At 35.9% G+C, this 23,825-nt stretch overlaps 1 protein-coding gene across 3 annotated transcripts in view; it reads right to left on the bottom strand.

Moving 5' to 3' along the window:
- Nucleotides 1–23,825, bottom strand: part of Exoc2 (exocyst complex component 2) — a 173,988-nt gene that overhangs the window by 73,756 nt on the left and 76,407 nt on the right. For all 3 annotated transcript variants that reach the window (XM_048348507.1, XM_048348510.1, XM_048348509.1), the window contains 5 exons: nt 23,719–23,800; nt 22,913–23,015; nt 18,520–18,638; nt 5,409–5,534; nt 3,248–3,372 (listed from right to left, as the gene is read on the bottom strand). In XM_048348507.1, the coding sequence (XP_048204464.1) occupies nt 3,248–3,372; nt 5,409–5,534; nt 18,520–18,638; nt 22,913–23,015; nt 23,719–23,800 (555 nt within the window). The remainder of the gene's footprint in view (nt 1–3,247; nt 3,373–5,408; nt 5,535–18,519; nt 18,639–22,912; nt 23,016–23,718; nt 23,801–23,825) is intronic.

Below are 23,825 nucleotides of genomic sequence, written 5' to 3' on the forward strand. Positions count from 1 at the left end.
TTCCTGCACACACAGACCAAAACTACTTTGTGGTGAGATCAACGGCTAGATTTCACTGTTTTGATTCACATTACTTCAGATGGGCTTCACTGGTTTAAAGAACTGACTATTTTTTAAACTGTTGGAAACTTCATCTAACTTTTTAACGGATGAACTATTAAATCAAACAAGATTGATTATAAAACAAGAAAAAGAAAATTTTAAGTGAACTGTTTTTGAGTATTATAAAGCTGTCTTAAATGAGATTAAGAATCAGCTCTCCAAAGCCCAGCACTTCAGTGTCATAAAGTTTCTCGTCTCCCTCACAGATTGACAGGTTGGGTACACTTTCTAATTCTTGCTACCCAGCCTCTTAACTCCTTTCCTCCAGGTACCTTTGAAACCTTTCAACAGAGGACAGTTTATAAAGTAAGTTTATAAACATAATTAAATTGGTAGAGCATTATACTTAATAATTATTCCTACCAGCTTTGAGGAAAAGTTTACCAATATACATAGACGGAAATACCATAAACATACGCAACTCAGTAAATTTAATTGTCTTGCATTTCAACAATAATGTCCATGAGTTCTGAAGATTACAATCATTCATCTACAACCAAATATTTCATTTGTATTTTTGCCATAAGTAGCTAAAAAACCTATGAGGAAGGAAAATGTTCCCTTTTTACCTAACTGTCTCAGATCAAAACCCTGAGGAATTCCTGATTCTATGATGACTCAAAACAACTTCTGTTCATTTGATGTAGGGGAACCTACAGGAAATTATCCAAGTGAGGAAAACAGAACTCAGTTGGATATATAGTATGAAATCCATTTCCTAACTTACCTTGACATCACTCAATGTTTATTTTTTTTAATGCTACCAAATTTTCTTCACTGAGTACTTACTATGTGCTGGGTCAAATGCATTTCAGATACTGTTTTGTTTGTTCAGTGCTGAGTACTAAATCCAGGACATACCACATGTTAGACAAGCTGTCTACCACTGAGCTACATCCTCAGACCTAGGATAAATTTCATTCTTAATAACTCTTACTTAATGACCACTTCACTTAGGTTAATTCTGAATTCTCAAACCAGCCTCTGGAAATAAACACAGAAAAGTAAAGGTGGCACTCTGTAAGGGACATTCATTGGATATTTCTGGTATAATACTGATTTTATAGTGAGAAAATGAATATGCACTATTTGTGTATACACAGTGTAGAAGCACCTAACTGCATAAGAATGGAGTGAGCAGATTATGGAGCTATTCTCTGCTGTGCAGAGTGAAAGAAATTTTCACTTGTTCTAGCACAGTGGGTCATGCAATGCTCTAAGCTGATGTAGGACACATGAACGCAGAGCACTGGAAAAGCTTTTCTATGGACACCTGCAAAGCTGAAGATATAGCACTTGCTTCCTAAGCCAGAAATAAGCAACAGTACATTTATGAAGTGCAATCACATCCTAATTTCACATATGGAAGAAAACCGTCCTCTGCTGAGTTAATTTTTTAATAATTTACATATAACCAAGTGATACAAAGAAAGGAAGAACAATATATCTACTGCTGCAGTATTTGAAAACTTGATTATATAGTTATTAATATATTGGCTACAAAAAGAAAAATATACTGGCAAGTCGTAGTCAAGATTGGATTTTCTACAACAAGCAGCTGTTTATCATGTGAGACTATTTTCCTATTTCTCATTAAATTTCATGGGTCAGATAGTCAATCATATAAACAGTGGCCTAGGCATTTAGTGACTTAAAAGAAGCTAAAACTCAAAGAGAGACTAATTATACAAAGAGGGGAAAGCATTTTCAGAGCACAGTTATTTTTCTCTAATATCAATGTGAATTTATGTTCATGGCCAAAAGAGATGGACAGATCTCTAGAGTAACAAAATCCCACCCACTTTTCACTGAAAGGAAGGGTCTTATATAACGAAGACTGACTTTGTACCAAAAGCTAAAAATGGTTTTTAGCCTTGTACATACTCTGTGTGCTGCCAAGTCCAATTGCCCTCACACTCTGAAATACCAGGCGGCCCTGGGAACAGCTAGGAGAAAGGGTTGAAGTCTACATTCCAAAAACTTTCATGGAGCATTTGGCATGAAAATGAATGTGATGCATCTGATCTCCACATGCAACACAGGCTTGCTCATTACTTTATGTTCATATTTTACTCTACCAGTTAAATGCCCCTCTACATCCTAAAAATAAACCTATCATCAATCAGAAATATCCTAAGTCAAACATTCATTTAAAGCCAGGTTCCGGTGGCTCATGTCTGTAACCAGAGCTACTCAGGAGGCTGAGACCTGAGGATCAAGGTTCTAAGCCAGCCCAGGCAGGAAAGTCCATGAGACACATCAGAAAACTGGAAGCAGAGCTGTGGCTCAGTGGTAGAGCACTAGCTTGAACAATAAAGCTCAGGGACAGCACCCAGGCCTTGAGGCTCAAGCCCCACGAGTAACATTTAAAACCCCTGATTTATGTGTAACTTTACAACATAGCTCATGATAGCATTTGTTGTTGTCTCTCAACATCTGGGAGTTGTGTTCAATTTAGCTCTTGTCATCTCAGGACTGATGCCCAGCATCACAACAGATACCACATATAGCTAACCTGGGAAGTTATCAAGATTCAAAGTACAATTTTACAGAATGTGTATCATTTTCCCACCATTGTGAAGTTAAACCATCAGTAAACTGGGACATCTGTAAATTATGATCAAGACATTCAACAAAACTGCTAGATATTGAAATACAAGATTAGATAACCTGATATTTACATTTTTTCCCACGAAGATACCTCATTTATCTAGATCAATTCAGACCCATGCACAAGCTGCACACTTTATGTGCCTGTTTTATCATTTGCTCATAATCTACCACACAATAACATCATCCACAGCTTGTCCTAATGACATGATGCTCAATTCTGAGTCCCTGGAAAATCATCACTTTCCCTTTCTCTTTACTTGTCCCATCTCATGTAAGCCATGCATCCATCTCCTGAGATAACCTTACGCTATTACCGATGAGACCCCCCAAACAATAAGCAATTTGCTCATGGTCACATAGATACAAAGTACTAGGGCTCTGTAATGTTTTTAACTAATCTTAAGATATACAAAAATGGCTACATATATTGGGCCTCAAATTTAAAAAAAAATCACTTCAAACTCTTAAAAAATCTTAAGACTAGAAATAATCATTTACTTAGCTCCATCTATGGTCAAACCCGTATACATACCTCACTGAAAAGGCTTCCATTAACATATGAGATCCAGAGTTTCCAGAAGTTAGGCAGCTGACTTAAAACAAGCTTTGTTAATTTTTCCACAAATGCTACCCTGTGGGGAGTTTTGTATCTCCATGCTAAGGAAGAGAAGAACAAAATACCTGAGAATACACTTTAGAATCAAGAATATTGATCTTTTTGCACATATTTTCCCTATAGCCTTGGCCCCAAACCAAAACATTCAGGAGAAGTAGCCTTGATAGCCTGATAGTCTAGCTTGAACACACATTGGGCTCTCTGATTGGGGAGACGTAGCAGAACTATATTTCTCACTTAGCATCCTGAGCACAGTAGCACCCAGAGGACCCTCATTTCTTTTCCCTCTGGTAGAGAAGTGCTCCCATTAGTAGCATGGCTGGCCTGGCAAGGTCTAGACTTATTTACTAGGAAGTTAAAGTACAAACAATCTAAGCATAACCCAAGTTTCTGGTTTTCCTTGAATCTAAACTAGCTCCTTTTATGGTACAATCTGGCTTATTACCTATACATATATATTGTACCTATACACATGAACTCTATGCACATATGTTTCTCCCATTCATATGCATTCTACCCTACATGTATCATCTACATATAGGTACCTATGTAGGTAGTTGTACCTTTACATATCTCTACTCTAAACATGCACACGTGAGCACATGCACAAACACACACACACACACACTACAAGTAAGATTGTGAGTAGTCCAACACGAAGATTCATCTCTAGCACAAAAGATAAGCGGACAACTGACTTCACTGATTTACAAAAAAATTCCCCAGCTGGGTACAGATGGCTCACATTTGTAATCCTAGCAATTTAGGAGCTTGAGATCTTAAAATCACACTTTAAAGCCAGCCTGAGCAGAAAAGTCCATGAGACTTTTATCTCCAATTAACCAGCAAAAAGCCAGATGTGAAGGTGTAGCTCAAGTGGTGGAGTGCCAGCCTTGAGAGAAAAAGCAATTGAGGCTGCAAGGCTCTGAGTTCAAGGCTTACTACTAGCACAACACACAAAAAGAACTTCCTCTTTAAAAACACAAAACACAAAATAAAAAATAGAACGTTAACTCAGATTCATTATTGTTAAATCCATTAAGCAGTCAAATTGAAGTGATTTTATGAAGGAAATTATTTAATGAGTCATACATAAAAATATAGCAAATCAATTCCAAAAGACTGCTTATTTTGGCAGATTAACCAATAAAAGTATTGTCTGAGTTCACCCCAGTAGCGGACATGAATGTAATCCTCTCATGCTGGGATTTCTGTAAATACTTAATATGTTCCCATTCATTCATCAAGGTTGCTGGAAAATAGTTGGGCTTCCACAGCCTCCTGATCAGTGACATAACTTTTCTTAGGACCGTGTTCTCTTAGATATTTTTATTATCTGCAAGTTCTTCTTCATAGCAAGTATGAATGTAATAGAGTTCTTTTTTCTTCATCCTTGCTAAGTATACTTAATCCAACTTCTGACATTAAAGTTGAAAAATGGATTTGGATTTTCTTTTCTTAGAAAATCTAACATATTGTCAAAAAGCCACATGATACAGTGCTGAGCAAAAGTCAAGAGTAACTTACTAAAATGGAGAGAGGACTGAAGGGAGTGTGGCAGGATTGTAAGGGAAAGGGGGAGGGGGGAATGAGGGACGAAGTAACAAACAGTACAAGAAATGTATCCAATGCCTAATGTATGAAACTGTAACCTCTCTATAATTCAGTTTGATAATAAAAAATATATATCTATATAAAGAAATCACAAAGTTTATGGATTTTTCTTTAATAACAAAGATGTGTGTTTCTATTTCAAGTAATTACTCTGGAGAAATTAAATTTGATTGAACTGAGTTGCACTAGTAGTCACAGTGAATAACATGAAGTGGACCTCACCCTAGCCATCAATGATTACAAAGCTGTTTTCATGCCTAGGCAGCAGGCAGCATGGGTGTGAGATCCTTGAGGTGGGAAGATGTGGGCGGATGCATTGCTGGGGAGTTCCTGGTTATGTAAAAATTATCATGGCTGCTAATATTTAGCACCAGTAAGAGATAGAAGAGTTTTTAAATCACAAGCCTACCAGTCAAAAAACAAAACAAAGGGAAGGAGTAGCTAGGGGTAGTGTGATACTTACTGTCATCTCGACCAGACTGAAAGCTGCTGCCCCTCTTCAGTGATGCTGTCTGACTCAGATGGCCCAACATGGAGGGACGCACATCATTATCAAGATCCAACATGGGGCTGTGCAGGCTTGGGTTTCCTGGAAAAGAAGTGATATTCCCACATATTCAATAATATAATCTTAGTTTGCACTAATTCTACAAGGCCTTTTCTTGCTCTATTCTTCCATTCTTTCAAAGTATTCATTACGTAAAATCTAAAATTTTTCCTCTAAAAGCTTATATTCCATTTCTTCTTTTCGTTTTTTTCATGGTGCTAGACTGGGGTTCTACCATAGAGCAACACCTCTAATCCTAAATAACTTTTTTTTTTTTTTTGGCCAGTCCTGGGCCTTGGACTCAGGGCCTGAGCACTGTCCCTGGCTTCTTCCCGCTCAAGGCTAGCACTCTGCCACTTGAGCCACAGCGCCGCTTCTGGCCGTTTTCTGTATATGTGGTGCTGGGGAATCGAACCTAGGGCCTCGGGTATACCGAGGCAGGCACTCTTGCCACTAGGCTATATCCCCAGCCCCCTAAATAACTTTTAAGTTATTTCCCATAACAGACTGGAAGGACTCAATCCCATAAATTCCACATAGGATTTATGCATCATTTCATTTTAGAATTAAAATTAGGAGGTAAAGTCACTTACAATACAACTTGTCACTTGAAAAGAATGCTACATATTTTCACTTTTCTGTTACATTTAATGTAGTAGACTCATCAACTTTTACAGCATAAATCTTTCAATTCCTTCTTTACTGCCACAACTTACATGTAAATCCCATCATTTCTTTCTTTAGGATGTGGAATTTGATTCCGTATTTCTATTCCTGAAGCCAGCCACCTCATTTAGATACTTTTCTCCCCACACTGTTAATATTCCAACATTCTACCAGTGTCAAAATATTCTCTTTGGGCTCTTGTGTTAATCACACATTAAAATATTGCTTTCTAGGTAGGTGTGAGGATACACCCCTCTAATTCCAGCACTTGAGAGGACTGTAGATTCAAAACTAGTCATATAGCAAGACCCTGCTTGCTCAAATAAGTAGATAAGTAGACACGTATATAAATAAATTTAGGAAACACATGAAACATTGCCTTGTTGGCTCTCTTCTCAAAAGTCCTCCAGAAAACTCTCAGGATACAGTATTCACCAGTGTTTTCCAATCCAATTACCCTGAGAATCTAGAAATCATTTATCTTAAATGGACTTCAAGAGCTATAAAGAATGAAAATACCATGTCTCCAAAGGGATTCATACCAACATTGACTTTAAGTAGTAAGATTGTGCTTTGTTCCTCTATATAGAAGCCTATAAATATAAAAACCCACGCTAACCTCTAGGTGAGCATTTGAAGATCTCTACAACAAATTGAATTCAATGAACATTTGCAGAATATTTACTATGAAAATTCCTTCTACAAAAACAAGCCAACCAACTAACAAACAGAAAAATGTACACCTGCTGCCCAGATACTTAAGAGGCTTGAGGGAAGGAGGATAATTTGAACTGAGGAATATGAAGCTAGACTCGGTAACACAGACACACTTCAAACAAAAAACAGTTTAGGGTTGGGGACATAGTTAAGTGACAGAACACTTGACTAGAATGTTTAAAATTCTGGGCCAAGCCCTAGAACTGGACAAAAAAAGTCTGTATTTATTGTAATAATACTTTAATATTGTTGTAATAATATTTCTTGCCTTATTTGCTATCTTCTCCATAAAACAGGACTCACTCATCTTTCATCTTCATTTACTTAAACATCAGTGCTTAAAGACTGAACGTGAATTATTCTTCCTGTACAGCTATCTATTACTGTTCAGTGCTATCTGTCTCCTCTGCCCTGACAGCAGTTGGAATGTGCACAACTCAACCAGCTTCAACTTTGTGTCCTGATGTTTATTAACAGCCACTTACTGCTTATCTCCAAAACCCATCACTGTCTTCTTGGGGGTGGGAACTAAATGCTCTATCACTGTGTTCCCCTTCATCATTAGACAATTCAGAGATGATTTCTTAAAATGATGAACTATATTCTCCCCAATTTTACGTTTTAACATAATTTTTAAGCTCACATGTTTATTTTCATGTGCTAAAGTTAAAAAATACATTTATAAGTGAAAATAACAATATTTGAATCAAGCTATTCCTTTATTTTAATAAGAGAATAAGATGATCTTTTGCTTCCTATAATAACAGCTATTAAATAACAAGTATTTACTGAACATGTTACATGTGCCAGAATCACAGAACTAGGGATAAAGTAATAAATAACTGATGAAGCCCTACTCTCAAGCTCTCTACATTCTTGTGGCAGAGGTAGAAAATAAACGAATACAAAAACAATAAAGATAAGAGTACAACATCCTATGCAGAGATCCTGGGGAGTGGGTGTGATGGAATTAAGTAACTAGGTAATTAAGAAGGCTTGGTTTCATAGGACCCTGCTAGCATGGACCATTCTACATGGCATGGTATTAGCATAATTCTACTCAGTAGGCTAGAAGCAGAAATTGTGTCATTTGGAAATATTTTTTAAAGTAGGATACAACTGTTTTGAAGACTATGTTCTGACCATAGTGCAAAATGCTATATGCCCATTCCTACTTGGGAAAACATCTATTCCATCTAAGATAAGATTTGTATAATCTAAAATGTTAAAACAAAAATTAAGTCACATGCATGGAAGATTAAACAGAATATAGGAAGTGAGAAAACAATATATTTATAACTGATTTTTTCTATATTAACTACAGAGTTGGTGTGTGGAAAATTTAATGACTGATAATATTTTTCTTTGAAATTTATACCATTTCTGTATTAATTCAGGAGGTTAATATTAAAAATTAATTTTCTGATATGAGAAACACAAAAGGGCTTAAACTTATCATCACATTAAAATATATAAAAGAACTCATAATTCACACAAATATATATACATATATATGAACTATAAGAAAAGAATGTTTACATGTTAAAACAGTTCCTGTCAGAAGAGAAGCTACTAATTGGGGGGAGATGACAAATGGAGAGGATGAAAGAAGGTGAATATGGTCAAAATAATTCATATTTATATGTGAATAATTCATATATATGTGAAAATAGAACATGAAGCTTGTTAAGATTGGTTTGTGAAGGGAGGAGGAGAAATGAGTGACAGAGAGCATGAGTGTACTGAAGATACATTGTATACATACAGGAGGACATGTCAAAATGAACCCTGTACCATTACTTGATGCTAATAAAAAATGTGGGTAAAACTGAAAAAATGAAATAAAAATGTCACAAGTTGCTTCTGTAAGTTTCATGACTAAAAATTGGATTCAGAAGAAAGTACTTACTACTTTCCATTCTTATAAGTATTACTATTGTTTAAGCAGATCCTCAGAAAATGATGTCTCTCCACAACTGCTATTTGATAGCTTTAAATGTTTAATATATAAATAATCACTTATGTATTTTAAGCAAGTCTTGGACTTCAAAACTCTTTTATTAATAGAAGCTATACTAGTAATATACTTTTATTCATTAGAAACCACACTATCAGTTCCTTGTGAAACCAGCAATAGAAAGCTAAACAGGAAATTATTTAACTGAAAGTCTAGCATCAGCAGCAAACAACAGGCAGAAGGGAACTGGAACAGCACTAGAGTAAGTCAATGGGCATATGAAACACATTTTGAATTTAATGACCAGAAGGTGGCACTGCATCACTGCATATAAATACATAAACCTTACCAGTGATGTGGTATGTACTAACCTAGAAAGAAATTCATTTCTCTCAACAACACTTTGCTCCTTTTTCCATCCAAAAAAGGTCTTAAACTATTTTACAAGCAATGAGAGTTATGCTTTGAAAATTTATGGAAACATTTTAAATATCAGCTGTCACAAAGTATTTACATGCAAGTGTCAAAAACAAAATCAAAAACATCTTGAGGATTATGACATTTAAACTTCAATTATGTGATTTATTTTTTTTTGTGCCAGCCTGGGGCTTGAACTCAGGGCCTGGGTCCTGTCCTTTAGCTTTTTTCGCTCAAGGCTAAGTGCTCTACCACTTGAGCCACATAATTTCTGGCATGGGGTGGTGATAGAGTTAAGAGTCTCATAGCCTTTTCTACATGGCTGCAGATTCAGCCTAGTGAGTATCTAGGACTATAACTGTGAGCTACCAATGCCTGGCATGATTTAATATTTTTATCCAACAAAACAATTATAAATATGAAATTGTTTTAACAATTAGTATTACTATAAAACAAGATAAAAATATTTCATAAGAATCAACCTATTTTTCCATCTCATGGTATATTTAAGAGAAATACATACACTATACAAAGCATTTGGTTATAAATGGTTATACACAAGTAATAGGAAATGTTTCTTATATCATGTTCTTATGATGTACATATGATGTGCAACTGAAATGGTGTCCTGGTGTATTTTCCGTGAAAAGTGAGGGCAACATTCAACTATATCCATACAACTGTGGTGTGCTAGCTTGCAAAAGAACATTAGTAGGGAACAGAGAATAAAGCTGTGCTTGACTGTTCTTTGACTGTTCCTTTCAAACCAATACTGCATTAATACAAAATTTGACAGGTTATTTGCTTTCTCAGCAGTAAATTTTCTCTAGAAACAAAATTGCTCTATCCTTAGGGGGAGGCAGTGGGAAAAAAAAGCACGTTTCTGTTTTGTTTTGTTTTGTGTTGAGTGCTAGGAGATCAAATTCAGGTCTCACACTAACATTGGGCTATATCCTCAACATTATAGAAATTAAAACACACACACACAAACTTTTGTCAGTGAGGAGAAGTATAAGGGGGAAAAAAGAGTAACAGAAACAGGGTACATTTAAACAAAGTGCAAAATATGCATGTATATAAATACTATAAGGACCCTTCAATATAACTAATTTATGCTAACAAGTTGTTTTGTTAGTTGATGCTTTTAATTAAAGACTTTGTAAAAAATTAACTATAAAATTTTGATTCTCAGAGTGAAAGTTTGAAGGTAAAGTGTTCAATGAACACTATGAATAAGATAAAAGCCATGTTCATTCTGTTGACTTGGTGACAATTCAGAACACTAACCACATCCTGTCTGCATGTGTGAAAAGTTGACTTCTAGATAGAGCAAATGTGAAATGTATGCCTTTACAGGAAACTATACCACAAAAATATTAAAGGTAACAAACAGGTAATAATGAAAACTTAATTAGAATTTAATATTATATGTTATGGACTTTATAGCTTGGCTATTTACATTAGGTATAGTAACCAATATACTCAAATGAATAAATACATGTAGATCAAAATAATTTCACTGCATTCTATCAACATTAACTGAGGTATAACTACAGAGTAATGATTACCTGAAGACAAAATCTTCAGGCACAAAACTCTACAACATTAAAAAAAAAAACAAAAGAACCCAACAACAACAAAAAAACAACAGTGTATCATGTTCCTGGTTCTAAAATTGTATTTGGTACTCACAGGAAACATGGTATAAGTACAATTCTTGAAGGTTAAAGACTTATTAATACTCAACACATACACACATAACTATGTTTCTTCACTACTAACAGTTAAGAGACATCATCTGACTTCTCCATAGAACCTTTCTATCTATAACTTGTGCTAGCAACACTCTTAAAGGAAATTGCTGTTCTAATTGTGACTAAGCAGTTACATGAATTACCAATAAGCATCAAATTGGGAAATTCTTGGAAACAAAAAAAATTTAACAAATTAGAGAAAAATAGTTGGAAAAATGAGAGGCTGTTTAAGAAGTTATTTTCTCCAGAATACCAATGAAATAATCTTAGTGAAGTAATTCTAGTGACTTTATCTTTCACAACTTACTAAAAACAAATTGAAACATTTGCTATCTTTTTTCCAAAAGCTGTGAAATTTCTACTAGGTAAATGTTTCAGCTTTTGATTAGCCTACAGATCTCAAAAGCCTTCCCACAAAGCTTCCAGAATTAAGGATCTGTACTAAAACCGTATCCTACAACCATCAAGTTTTTAAAAATTAAGAGCTTAAGAAGATTTTATCTTAAGGTGCTTAATACATAGACTACTATGACTTTTAGGAAACCTTATCATGTATCAATAAACTCCTTTCGACTCTTACAGTTCAATTTTTTTTTCATATTTTAAATGCAAATAATAGCCAGTATTTGTTTAACTGGCTCCATACAACATGAGAGCAAAGGAGAGTTCCTCCTGCAAGTGTGCAGATGCAAGGCCAGGTGAATAAATGTGTTGTACTTTCTCATCCTTCATGCCTCATACAGCAAGTTTTCTCACAGTCTACAATACTGGGCCACACTGATCTACAATCCTGGACTCTCAGAAGGGCGGCTGACTTCCTTACTGCCCTTAAACACCTTTGAACACATTTTCCTGTGCACAGCGGGCCCTTGTCCTGTCCTGCAGCCTGACCACCCACTGTTGCTTGTTGACCAAACACCACAGGATGGGAGTCCTTTCAAGCACACTACACAGAAGAATTTCAATGCCAAATCAGGAGCATTATGAATTTGTTACTAACTATACCTGTGTCAACAGATAAAAATGCTCTTTTTGATCTTGTGACTCTCTCTCTAGATATTTAAGGAAATTTATTCAATTTAAAGAGGATCACCGAATCCAAATCAAAGCAAAGGAGTCAACACTTGACATTCCCCTGTTAACTCATGACATTTCTGGGTTGTCCTGCCAGGTTCCAGGGAGTTTGTAATATATATTTCCATATAGTTTAAAACAGTAGTTCAGAAAAGGAAATGTTCTTAAAGAAAGCTAAGATGTGAACTTTCAAGAAGCATTTATTAGCTAGACTGGCCAGGGAGAAGAACCATGTATGTATGTATATGTATACATATATCTGCATAGGTATACATATACACATTTATATACATATAGCTACTTAATATATATTATATTCATAGATACACAATTAAAATAAGGAGGGTGAGTAGTCAAAATTATTCATGTTTTTATTAAGGTCTTTTATACTCCGGTAGTTATATATGTTATGTAGAGAAAGAAAATTAAGAATATATGTCAAAGAATTATTACAAAATGTCAAAATAATTAAAGTACTTATAATAACATATTAAAGTGACCAAATAATGTGTACACACTGAATTAGCATGTACTTGACATTTTAGTGTCAAAATTCTCTTTCTGTGACAGAGAGAAAACAGAGACATGAAATGTTTCCCAGTTGTAAGATGTCTTCTGTAAGATAAATAATAAGCCAAGAAGGTATCCAGCTGCCATGATAATCTACTGAACCGGTCCTTTTGGCATTAACTGTCTGATTTAATAAAGGTGAACTAATGTATTATAAAGTAAAAGAAATAGAGACTTTAATGTACATTTCCTCTGAAACTCAATAGCTGTCATCTCTATACAGGATCCAAAGTACTGTTTCAAAAGTAAACCAAATTCTCAAGTCCTAGATTTACCTTTCAAAAGAGTGCCTAAGTTACTATTATTAGTATAAACTTTATTTTGAAGGACAAAACTGGCTTTCCAACTTAGCTTTAATACCTATCTACATTCATTGTGTAAAAACCTGCAGATTTACATTCAAGTGATTAAAACTATGTATAGAAACCTTCAAACAACAGTGACAATTTCTGTATACACACATATACATACATACAATTTAAAACTAATTCAAGATATGTGAAATCTTTTTCTGAAAAAATGTCAAAGAAAGAACAAAAACTCAAAACTCTGGCTTTGCAGCAGAGAAAATAATTTTGACTGTAATAAAGAACTGAAACCTCCCCTTTACTTCCCTTTCACGAATCTATTATATACACGTTTGTATATACATATACATGTATACATATTCCTATATATCTTTCAAATAGTAAATAATGCAGGCAAATAAAGTCCCTATACACATTTCAATTTTAAAAAGATCCTCTTGTCTCAACACGAATAAGAGCAAGTGTTCAGGGGACCTGCACTTCTCCCAGAAGTCAGCCAGGGGGCAGCTGCATGCAGAGTACATACCCAACATGGAAGGGACTGAGTTATAAGGAGCAGATGGGAATCAAACTACTATCGCATATCTGTGCTTGTTGCAGCTGTGTTTTTTTCCTTTTCTTCTCTTTAAATCAACCTCTCTCATTCTGGGTTCATGCTGTGATAAACATTTGAAAATAAACTTTTTTTTAAGCTCTAGAAAATAAACTCCATAAAGGGACCTTATTAGTTAGTATACAACTATATTACAATTTTAACTATACATTATAATTTTATTAAATACAACATATATTATAATGCACTTTGCTGTCTATTTACGTATAGATTTTTTTTATCATTCTGAAGAAAATTCAATTTATCTGTTGTCCATTTCCAAATGGATACTGCAAATTGATCTAACTTACAGGAAATCTACCTAAAATTATATACATAAAAATGTGTACACAAAAGTCATGGTTATATTTTTTAAAGATCAAGAAAAATTATAGTTTAATAATACTGCATAAATTCATAAAATTGTAGATAAGATGTAATGATTTATGCACACAGTTTGTAACTTTCAGGTGAAAATATGGTCTTTCTTATACCTTAAGGTCCTTGAAGAGGCATAAACACTTTTAGTTTTTTCAACAAGTATTTAACAATCTGATGAATGCTGAAATCATTCAAAAAGATAGTTTTTTTGCAGTGTCTAGGGATCAAACTCAGGGCCTGTGCACATAGCCCTACCCCTGAGCTACATCTCTAACCCCCAAAAGGTAGATATTTAGCACAACCTATATTTAGTAGGTCTACTATGATGATTCAGAATAAACCACTCACATATAATATATTATTTCCAAGTTCGTAAATTGTATAAACATATTTCCTTCTGCCTTGCAGTTTTTAAAAAACTTGTGTTCATTTATAAATAAGCTATGGCTCCAATCTAAATGTCTTTTTTAAAGTCCTAAGTAAAAACTGTATCCAAAAGAAGGGAAAGACTACTCTATGAACAGATGGGTGACTCTTCTCTCAGTACCTGAAGAGTTAAATCCAGTCACTTTCAGAACAAAGGAAAAGACACTTCAGAAGACTACCTTTAAAAAATCTTGTTTGAGAACTCCGGTGGGGGGTTATCCAAAAGCTTTTCCTGGCAGGAAACCTGAAGACTTACTTTTATTTTAGACTAATTTCACAGGAATTTCAAGAGAAGAATCCTTACAAGGTGATAAAAGTTTAGCGTGAGCAATGATGCCAGGAAGTAGGCTGCTTAAGATACTGGCAATCAGAAGCAAATGGTCACACAGTTCACGCCAGAAAAATACAGCAATCAAACACTTTAAGTTTTCTTTTAATTTTATCCTTGTTTTTGTTTTTTCTCCTCCTTTCCCTTCCTGTGGAAAAACTAAAAGATCATACCCAGGCTACAGTGTCAGGCTCCACAGAAGGAGCAAGGGCTATCTGGGAATGATGGCCAGGTGTGTTGAAGTTAGGGGCTAACCTTGGGTTGTAACTTGAAGAGTACCACCTGCTAGCATTCCTGTATATTATTACAGCAAAAACTAGAATCCACAAAAGGGATTATCTCAGTACTGACAGAATACTCATCTTATGGCCCACTCTATACTGAATTCTTCACCTACAAGAGGCTTTCTTGGAAAAAGGCAGCTTTGTATGTAGGATGGCCACCTCTGACAATCTATCACCACCTCTGTTCCAGAAGTTTTCTCTAAGGACCACAAGAGTAAATACAATTAACATTTCCACCAAACCACCAAGCAAAATCTTTTTAAAAATTATATGCTAATGGGAATTTCTTAGATTCATACATAAAGAGGAGCTTTACTTAAAAGGCACCAAGAATTCTTTTCCTGCTGGAAATATTTACAGACTATCTACTTGATAGTTTTACTTCACAAAATTGTTCTAATTCTTCTACTCTACCTGTGGGGTTACCTTCAAAAGAAAACAATTAGTCATTTTTCTTCTCCAGTGTTAACAATCCAAGCACAGTTATTATAATAGGAGAATTTAAACATACTTAAACAGACTTGAAAGGCAACAAATTTTCATTTCAAAACTAGGCTTCAGGGCTGGGAATATGGCCTAGGGGCAAGAGTGCTTGCCTTGTATACATGAAGCCTTGGGTTCAATTCCCCAGTACCACATATACAAAAAACGTCCAGAAGTGGCACTGTGGCTCAAGTGGCGGAGTGCTAGCCTTGAGCAAAAAGAAGCCAGGGACAGTGCTCAGGCCCTGAGTCCAAGCCCCAGGACTGCCAAAAAAACAAAAAACAAAAACAAAAACAAAAACTAGGCTTCAAAATATACTTTTAAAAAAGATAATGTAGCTTTACAACAAAATACTAGATGAAATGCAAGCACTATCTTTTGAGGGCCAAATTTTTCTAAGCAATTTCTGACAAGTGAAATATTATTCACCTTTTTATTGCTTGAGCATTCCAAAGGCAGCTACAGTCAAATTAGGGAAACTAGAAACTGCCGAGCAAACAAGTACTCTGTCACCAAGCAGAGGGGTTAGATCCGGACACAAAAGTGTCATCAGCTGATTGATGATGGTCCATCTTCACCGCTGTGCCTCTAAGTCCCACAAAGCTTCACTCTCCAGAAATTTATTTATACTTAATGTAAGACTTGTGTATGTGTGTGTGTGCGTGTGTGTGTGTGTGAATGTGCCTGATGTATCTTTCAAATTATCTTTAAGTCCTTAATACAAAAGGGGTTTGATTCAACAGGTCAGTTAATGAACATAAACTTTGATCACTGTCACACCTTTAATCATTCCTCCCCATCTCCCCAATCCCATTCATCTCTTCCATTTTGCAAGTTCCATTTCACATACATTCATTGAATATTACGACTGCAGTATCTCACCCTTCCAGTGTATGACTTTAGAGTTTACTAATTAGGTCTGCACAAAATCTCCTTAATGGAATTCACTGTGTATAGCAAAACAACATCAAAAGCAACAGAAATCAGAAGCAACTTCTCTGGCTTGGGTAGTTTAAGGTAAAGCTAGCTCACTGTTAATTGCCAAATACCAGTTTGTTTTACCTGCCAGATGAATGCTAGTTTACTTTCATAACACATTCAGAAACACTGATGAAGTATCTGTTTCAACAATGTAACACAGGGAGGTGTTATGTAGCCTGTTTTCCTAACAGGCTGGTTGAATGGGAAGAAATCTGGACAGTGCCTAATTCTGACACTATTCTAGATATGTAGAGCGTGGGTCTGTCGCCTGGCTTTCCTTGAGACACCTTCCTCACATATGATATAAATCTACTTGTAAACAAGACAATTAATTTCCCAGATGTCTTTCAAATCTAAAATTTCTCAATTATTATGAGAGGATCTCCAACATAAAAGAAAGAACTAGGTAGGGCCCAATAGATCATGCCTGTAATCCTAGCTACTCAGGAGACTGAGATCTAAGGATCATGGTTTGAAGTCAACCAAAGCAGCTGATAGCCACAGCCAGCTAGGGCTCAAGAGGTCGAGATCTAGTCTGGTTTGAGCAAAAGCAGCTCAGAGACAGTACTCAGGTCCTGAGCCCAATGACTAGCACAAGAAAATAAAAACAAAAACAAACATTTCCAGAGAGTAAGAACTAAAAAGTACTCAAATCCAAATCAACAAAGCAAAAAGTATGTTACAGATGAACAGTTCTCCTATGTCTTTCTGTGCCAGGACTGCTTTCATATTACTTTCCCTGACCTTGCCGAGACTGAAGGCCATCACTGTTCCTTAGTTTACATCACCTACTAAGGAGCCAAGGTCACAACGGCAACCTCAGTGCTCAGCCCAAAGGACATTTTACTCTGCTATTGTATCTTAAACCTTGTGTGAAAACCCTCTCTTCTGTTTCATGGTACTGTGCTCTCTTGTTTCCCACCAACCCCATATCTGCCTTTTTATCATCTCCTCTGCAGCCTTCCCTTTTTCTACTGTAACTTCTACCTTCATTGTAGCTCTTCAAAATTCTGTCCTTGATTTTCTTCTTCTTCTTCTTTTTTTTTTTGTCAGTCATGGGCTTGAACTCAGGGCCTGGGTACTGTCTGAGTTCTTTTTGCTCAAGGCTAGCAGTCTACCATTTTAAGCCACAATTTCATGTTCTGTGGTGGTTGATTGGAGATACGAGTCTCAGTTGGAGATAAGAGTCCTGCCCGAGCTAGCTTTGAACCACCACCCTCAGATCTCAGCTTCTTGAGTAGCTAGGATTACAGGTGTGAGACACCAGCTCCCAACTGCTTCTTCTCCCCCCTCTTCTCCTCCCCATCTTCTTCTTCTTCCTCCTCCTCCTCCCCTCCTTTTCTGTTGATCTTGAGTGAATATATCAACTTCTAAGGCTCATATCACTCTTTCAAACAACTATCTACTGGTTATCTCTTCTTGCACAGAAGGCAATTCCAAGTCCACTTTGCCCAATGAAAGGGGAAACTTATCTTGGGGCCTTAACACACACAGGTAGCTCCTTCTCTTAGGATGGAGCCTGCCTAATACGCCATTTCTAGTGTTTAGCTAATATGGACCCTTCCTGAGACAGCTTCCTAGTGTACTTTCCTCAATTACCCTTCAGAATATCCTGCTGTTTCTCTTTTTATCTCTGTCTCAACTTTTTTATTTGGCTAGTTACATGTTTAATGCCTTTCCTTTCTTCTGCTAAGTTCATAAAACATGCCTTGTGTGTGTTTTATTCACAGCTGTCTATGTAGCACTTGGCAACTGCCTGGAACACAGCAGAGGCCCCCCATGTATTTGATGAAACAACGAATGGGACTCACATTGATTGAAGACTAATATGATTCCTACAGCATCATGTTCCTATGACGTTGTACCACTCCTTAGAATAAACCTTTGTCACACCTACTAGTCAACCATAAACCTTGATATATTAAAAAGTTTTTGTTTTTTCCTTCTATCACCCACTCTTGGGTATAATGCTAAACAGTAGTATTGGGGAACAACAAAACAACCACACAGAAGACAGTGAAAGATGTCAAGCAAATCAGGAACATTCCTAAAGTGTCCTGACATGACATTTAAGAAGAGAATTCCTTGCCTTTCAGGTCCTTCACGTAGCCCTCTTTGCAGCTGTGCATGAGCTGAAGGGTCCACTTGTGCTGGGCTCCTATACACTGCCAAGCAGGGTCACCAGGTGCATGAAGGTCAGACAGATACCTGAAAAGAAGCAAGTTCAAGCTGCTTATTACAAATGATAGCAGAATAACTATCAGTTTTCAAAGAAAGGTATTATAAATTAGTAAATAGTCAGCCAATATGAATCTCATCAATGAAATAATTCAAATATTTTCTTACAATTGTGAATAACAAAACTGTATATTATAAAAATTAGATATTTGCATTAAAGACAATTAAAAAGAAAATATGGTCCTAACAATGATCCTACCAAATGATCCTACCAATTTGGTGAGAACTTTTCTTTATATTTATATTTTCTTTATATTTTATATTTATATTTTCTTACATTACATTAAACACAAGTGGGAGATAGAATGCACATGGGTGATAATTTCAACTTAAAATTCCTATCTGGTTTGAAAAGTCCACTAGATGGCAGTATGGCACTACTTTCTATGACAAAGCTAATCAGGCTCCTGACATTTAAGTCCACTTTCTGTATATAAGCAGATTTGATAACAACATGCGCTGACGTCTAAAGTGTAAACTAATTCATGCCTGAGAAAATATTCCTGCAAAAGACATAATGGGAATGGGTATTTTCTTACTTTTTAAATAGACCTAAAATACTTAAAGTCTTTCTGCATAAAATAACCAAACCCAGACAATTTAAATGCATTTCAGTTGACAAACTTCTGTCAAATGTTAGTCAAGATTTAGGCATTAGCACTCATAAAATATGTCCACATGTCAAGTTAAAATCCAATTAAATAAACTCCAAAAGCATGTTCAAATGAATTTATTACCTTAAAATTATTCTTAACCATAAGCTGTTTTCTGTCTTGAGGTTTAAAGTTTTGATCAATGGTAATTACTGATTAATGGTTTCAAGCTGTGACCTTAGCCAAATCTCAACCACTCAGGGGCATGTCCAATACTCTTCCCACATTTCTTCAGTAATGGACACTCATTACATCTCAATTAACAGATAATTAGGGGAGAAACATCTATTTTGTAGTAACTTAGCAACAAGTAAAATGTTGAGAAGAAATCTGACACAGTACTAGGAGCTGGACGTCAGTGTGGAGCCCCTGTTTCAAAAGGGTGTGGTCTCTGATCACCTGCTAAGGGGCCACCAAACAGTATGGCTCATACTTCACAGACAGCCTGACTTTCTCTTCCTCTGGTGACTGTTACAAATTGCAGACAGGCCTTATCTGAGTGTTGAGAAAGCGACAAATCTATTAAGAGGAAGGACTTTCCTTGAACTAACCAGTCACCTAAGACAACTCCTCATGTCTTGAAACTTGCATTCTAAGAAAAGCAGTACATGGTTTGAGGAATTCATTCCAAAGCCTCAAACTCTAGTCTCAGTTTTCCTCACACAAGTCTTTCCTCTCCTACTATCTGGAATACAAATGCAGCATATCATATATCACCTGTCTTTCCTTCCCAAAGAACATATGCTCCTCTATTTTTCTTGTTGGGGGTAATTTGTTTCAATAATCGCCCCCTATAAATAGGTTTTTTTTTTTTTTTTTTTTTTTTTTACAATCAATTGCTTGTGAAAAACTCTTTCCTAACACTTTGGTTCACACAATCCTCAGATTTGATGTTAGCAAAATGCAGGAATGTTCTAAAGAACACTTTACTTGTAAACTGTTGGGTAGGAATGTGGATGCCTTTATGAGGGCTTTCTTTGGCAGTACAGCAAGAAAAATCAGTAAGCTTGATTCACAACTTCTAAACATATCTGCAATACAGTGACCACTGTCTGCAAAATTTAAGAATAATCCACTTTCTAACATCTTATTTATGGGTATTAAATGAAAGGACATTTGAAATTCTTTCTTAAGAAAGATAAAACCCTGTCCGAAATTCTAGAAAATGTGCCAGTTCTATAGTACAAAATCTTGTTCGAGTTTCTTCCAAGGCTGCTGCTTTACTTTTAAAATGAAGTTTAAGGGGCTGGGAATACTCATATACATGAAGCCCTGGCTTTGATTCCTCAGCACCACCTATATAGAAAAATCCAGAAGTGGCACTATGGCTCAAGTGGAAGAGTGCTAGCCTTGAGCAAAGAGAAGCCAGGGACAGTGCTCAGGTCCTGAGTTCAGGCCCCAGGACTGGCAAAAAAAAGGAAAAGAAGGTACTTTCATTAAAAAAAAAAAAACTGTTCAGAATGTAATATATGTTATTGGCATTTTGTTATAAATGACATATTAAAGAATACTCTTTTAAAAGGCTTTTTGTAGGAAAAAAGAAGGTAAATAATGATGGACATAGGCTCATTGTTTTAGAATTTAAGAATTAGTTTTCAATCATACTTGTGATGGTTTTTACCAGTTTCCATGGACAAGACCACACTGATATGGAAGGACTAAGAGGAGCTCTGCTTCTTAGTAAAGTTACAGTGTTCCTTGCCAGCAAGACAGAGTTACAAAAAAGTTTTTAGTTAGATGAACTAATGCATGTAGCAGGAATCTGATCTTTACCCTTGTTATCCATACACATGGCAATCCAGCCATACAGAGTTGTACACCTGGCAAGGATTAAGATATTATTGTAGGCAAATTTAATATAAGGAATAAGTTGAAGGAACCTATGAGGCAGCAGAAAGGAACAGAGACAGCAAGGCTCATGACATGTGCCACTGCCAGTGTAGTCCTATGCCAAATGCTCCATCATCCTAGAACTCAATATGCAGAAAATGAGGCAGTTGGGTAACTGCTATAAAGCTTGCTTGTGCTATAAACATGCAGTTGTACAAGCCAGGAAAGTCCACCTGTATACCCTTCCTTACACAGGCAGCCTAAGAACAAGACAAGTTTTAAAACTAGGGTCTTCCCTAGATGTGTGTGAAAAGCAAGCTTCAGTTTCTGGAGCCTGTACCTCTGTCCCAAGTTTCATACAGCAGCAGCAGCAGCAGTAACAGCAATCAGCCATACTACTCTCTAAAGCCACTTCCGATGCCTGTGCCTACGTTACTCCTGGTCAATATCAGTTTGCTGTCAGAGAGAGCATCTCTCATTCCCTCTGTCCCTGTCACTAGGACAAAGTCTTAGTATATACAATTAGCCACTCTACAACTGTACACACAGCAACTTTCAGGCCAGACACTATTGCTAAATATCAATGGTCTACTGTAATTTTATAACTACTGATTATTTGAAAAAGATCCCTAATTCAAGAGAAGTCACTAAATTTGGAAACAAAATACAAACTCAAGATATGTTAGCTAAAAATAAAGCCAATGTTTTTTATATTACATACAAAAAGCCTACAACTTATGCTATCTCCAAACTTTGACATAAATTACATATGTTTATAACTGATTGGCTACTGATTCAATGGCAGTCCTTAAATGTATTCTGTCTATGCAGTGACTTCAAGAGTCTTAGCCTGTGTTGACATATAACCAGGTGAAGAACTGAAACAGAGATCTCTTCCAAATCACCACAGTTCCCACTATGACAGGCATTATGAGAGGTGTTCCTCTCATAGCTGGTGATGTTACAGCTTTCTTCCTGCTTATGCTTGGGTTTTGGGACTTGAACTCAGGGCCTGAGTACTGTCCCTAAGCTTTTTTTTTTTTTTTTTTTTTTTTTTTTAACTGGAGCTAGCACTCTATAACTGGAGCCAAAGCTCTACTTGTGGCTTTTTGGTAGAGATAAAAGTCTCAGAGACTTTCCCGCCAGGCTGGCTTGAACTGCAATCCTGAGATCTTAGCCTCATCAGTAGCTAAGATTATATGTACACATACATTCATACTATACATACATATATAATATATATAAGTGTATATAATTATATATTATATGTAATATAATATATATATATATCACTAAACCTTCTTTTACTGATCACTACGTGGTTATAAATCAGGTAAATACTCATGAAGAAAACCTTCCAGAATTTTCTCTACTGCATAAATTGCGACTCAAGATGGGATGTTGCTGTGCTCTGACCCACCAGGAACCCTTGCCTCATGGACAATGGCACTGCACCACCCCACAGGTACGCCAGTAGGCAGTAGGGAAGGAGTGACTAAGCAGTGGATCTGCTTTTCCTTAGGCCAAATTGGTCGAATTTTCTTGCATTTAAAAAGTGAGTAACCCATAACTAGTTGTAATGTATTAGTAGTCTGAAGAATCCTAGTATCCTACACAAAACTCCCCTAAATGTCTTTTTCTCTTCACTTTCACCATTTCATCAGTCTCCTAATTTTCCTCAAATAACCTTTAAGACTTACATTATAAATCCAATAATAACAAACACGTAAAAGCAATACATCAAAATTCTTTCAGTTTTACCTTATGTAACGTTTTTGGTCATGTAAGGTTGATGGAGTCTCAAGCAATTTATCCAGAAGCAATTCTCGTAAAGCTTCAATTCGTGTTTCTACTTCAGCATAATCTATTTTTCCAAAAAAAGATACGTAAGATTTACAGAACTGAAATTCTAAATCAAATTTCAGAAAGCAGAACAGTGATTGCTTTTTGAAAAGAGGCACAAGGGACCTTTGTGAAGTGATCCAAACATACCATCCCAACTGTGAACGTGGACGTTTGCATTCATCAGAATTCAATGACCTGTAACCTGTAAGGTCTGTGCATTTCATTGCATGTACATTTTGTCACAGTAAAGAAATAAATTATGTGTCTGCTTCCTTATGGGTTTTATTTTTAATAAGCTTTGTTATATTTGTCCTGGTTAATAAGGTTTTAGCCACAAGGCACTTCAAGCTTCTTTTACTGGTTATAACACTGGAATTAGAGTTAATTTCAAAAGCTGTTGGGTCTCTCTGGAGAGAGAAGATTAAAATGTAGGTTTCTATGTCCTTGCTTCTTTACAGTAAGAAAAGAAAAAGATTTTGTAAATAGCATCACTGTTAATGACCACCACAGAATGTCTGTGAATAACATCATTATAGTCAATCATTTTCACTACATTTTAGGAAGAAACACATAATGTTACTTTTGAAGTAATTGTTTTACATTTTAAAGAGAATACCACATAAACAAAATCCAAAATACACATAATATTCTTTACAGGACACATTCCACATTCTTCCTGTGAAAGCAAAGTAGAAGATGTAAGAGCAATAAACAAATCTTACATTTCTTGAAAACTTGCACCTCTGTTTTCCCAAAGAGTGACTTGGCCTTTTCATAATCATTAATAACCACATCATAATCACCCTTTAAAATAAAAAAAAGTATTTTA

The sequence above is a fragment of the Perognathus longimembris genome, chromosome 6 (assembly GCF_023159225.1).
Source record: "Perognathus longimembris pacificus isolate PPM17 chromosome 6, ASM2315922v1, whole genome shotgun sequence".
NCBI lineage: Eukaryota > Metazoa > Chordata > Mammalia > Rodentia > Heteromyidae > Perognathus > Perognathus longimembris.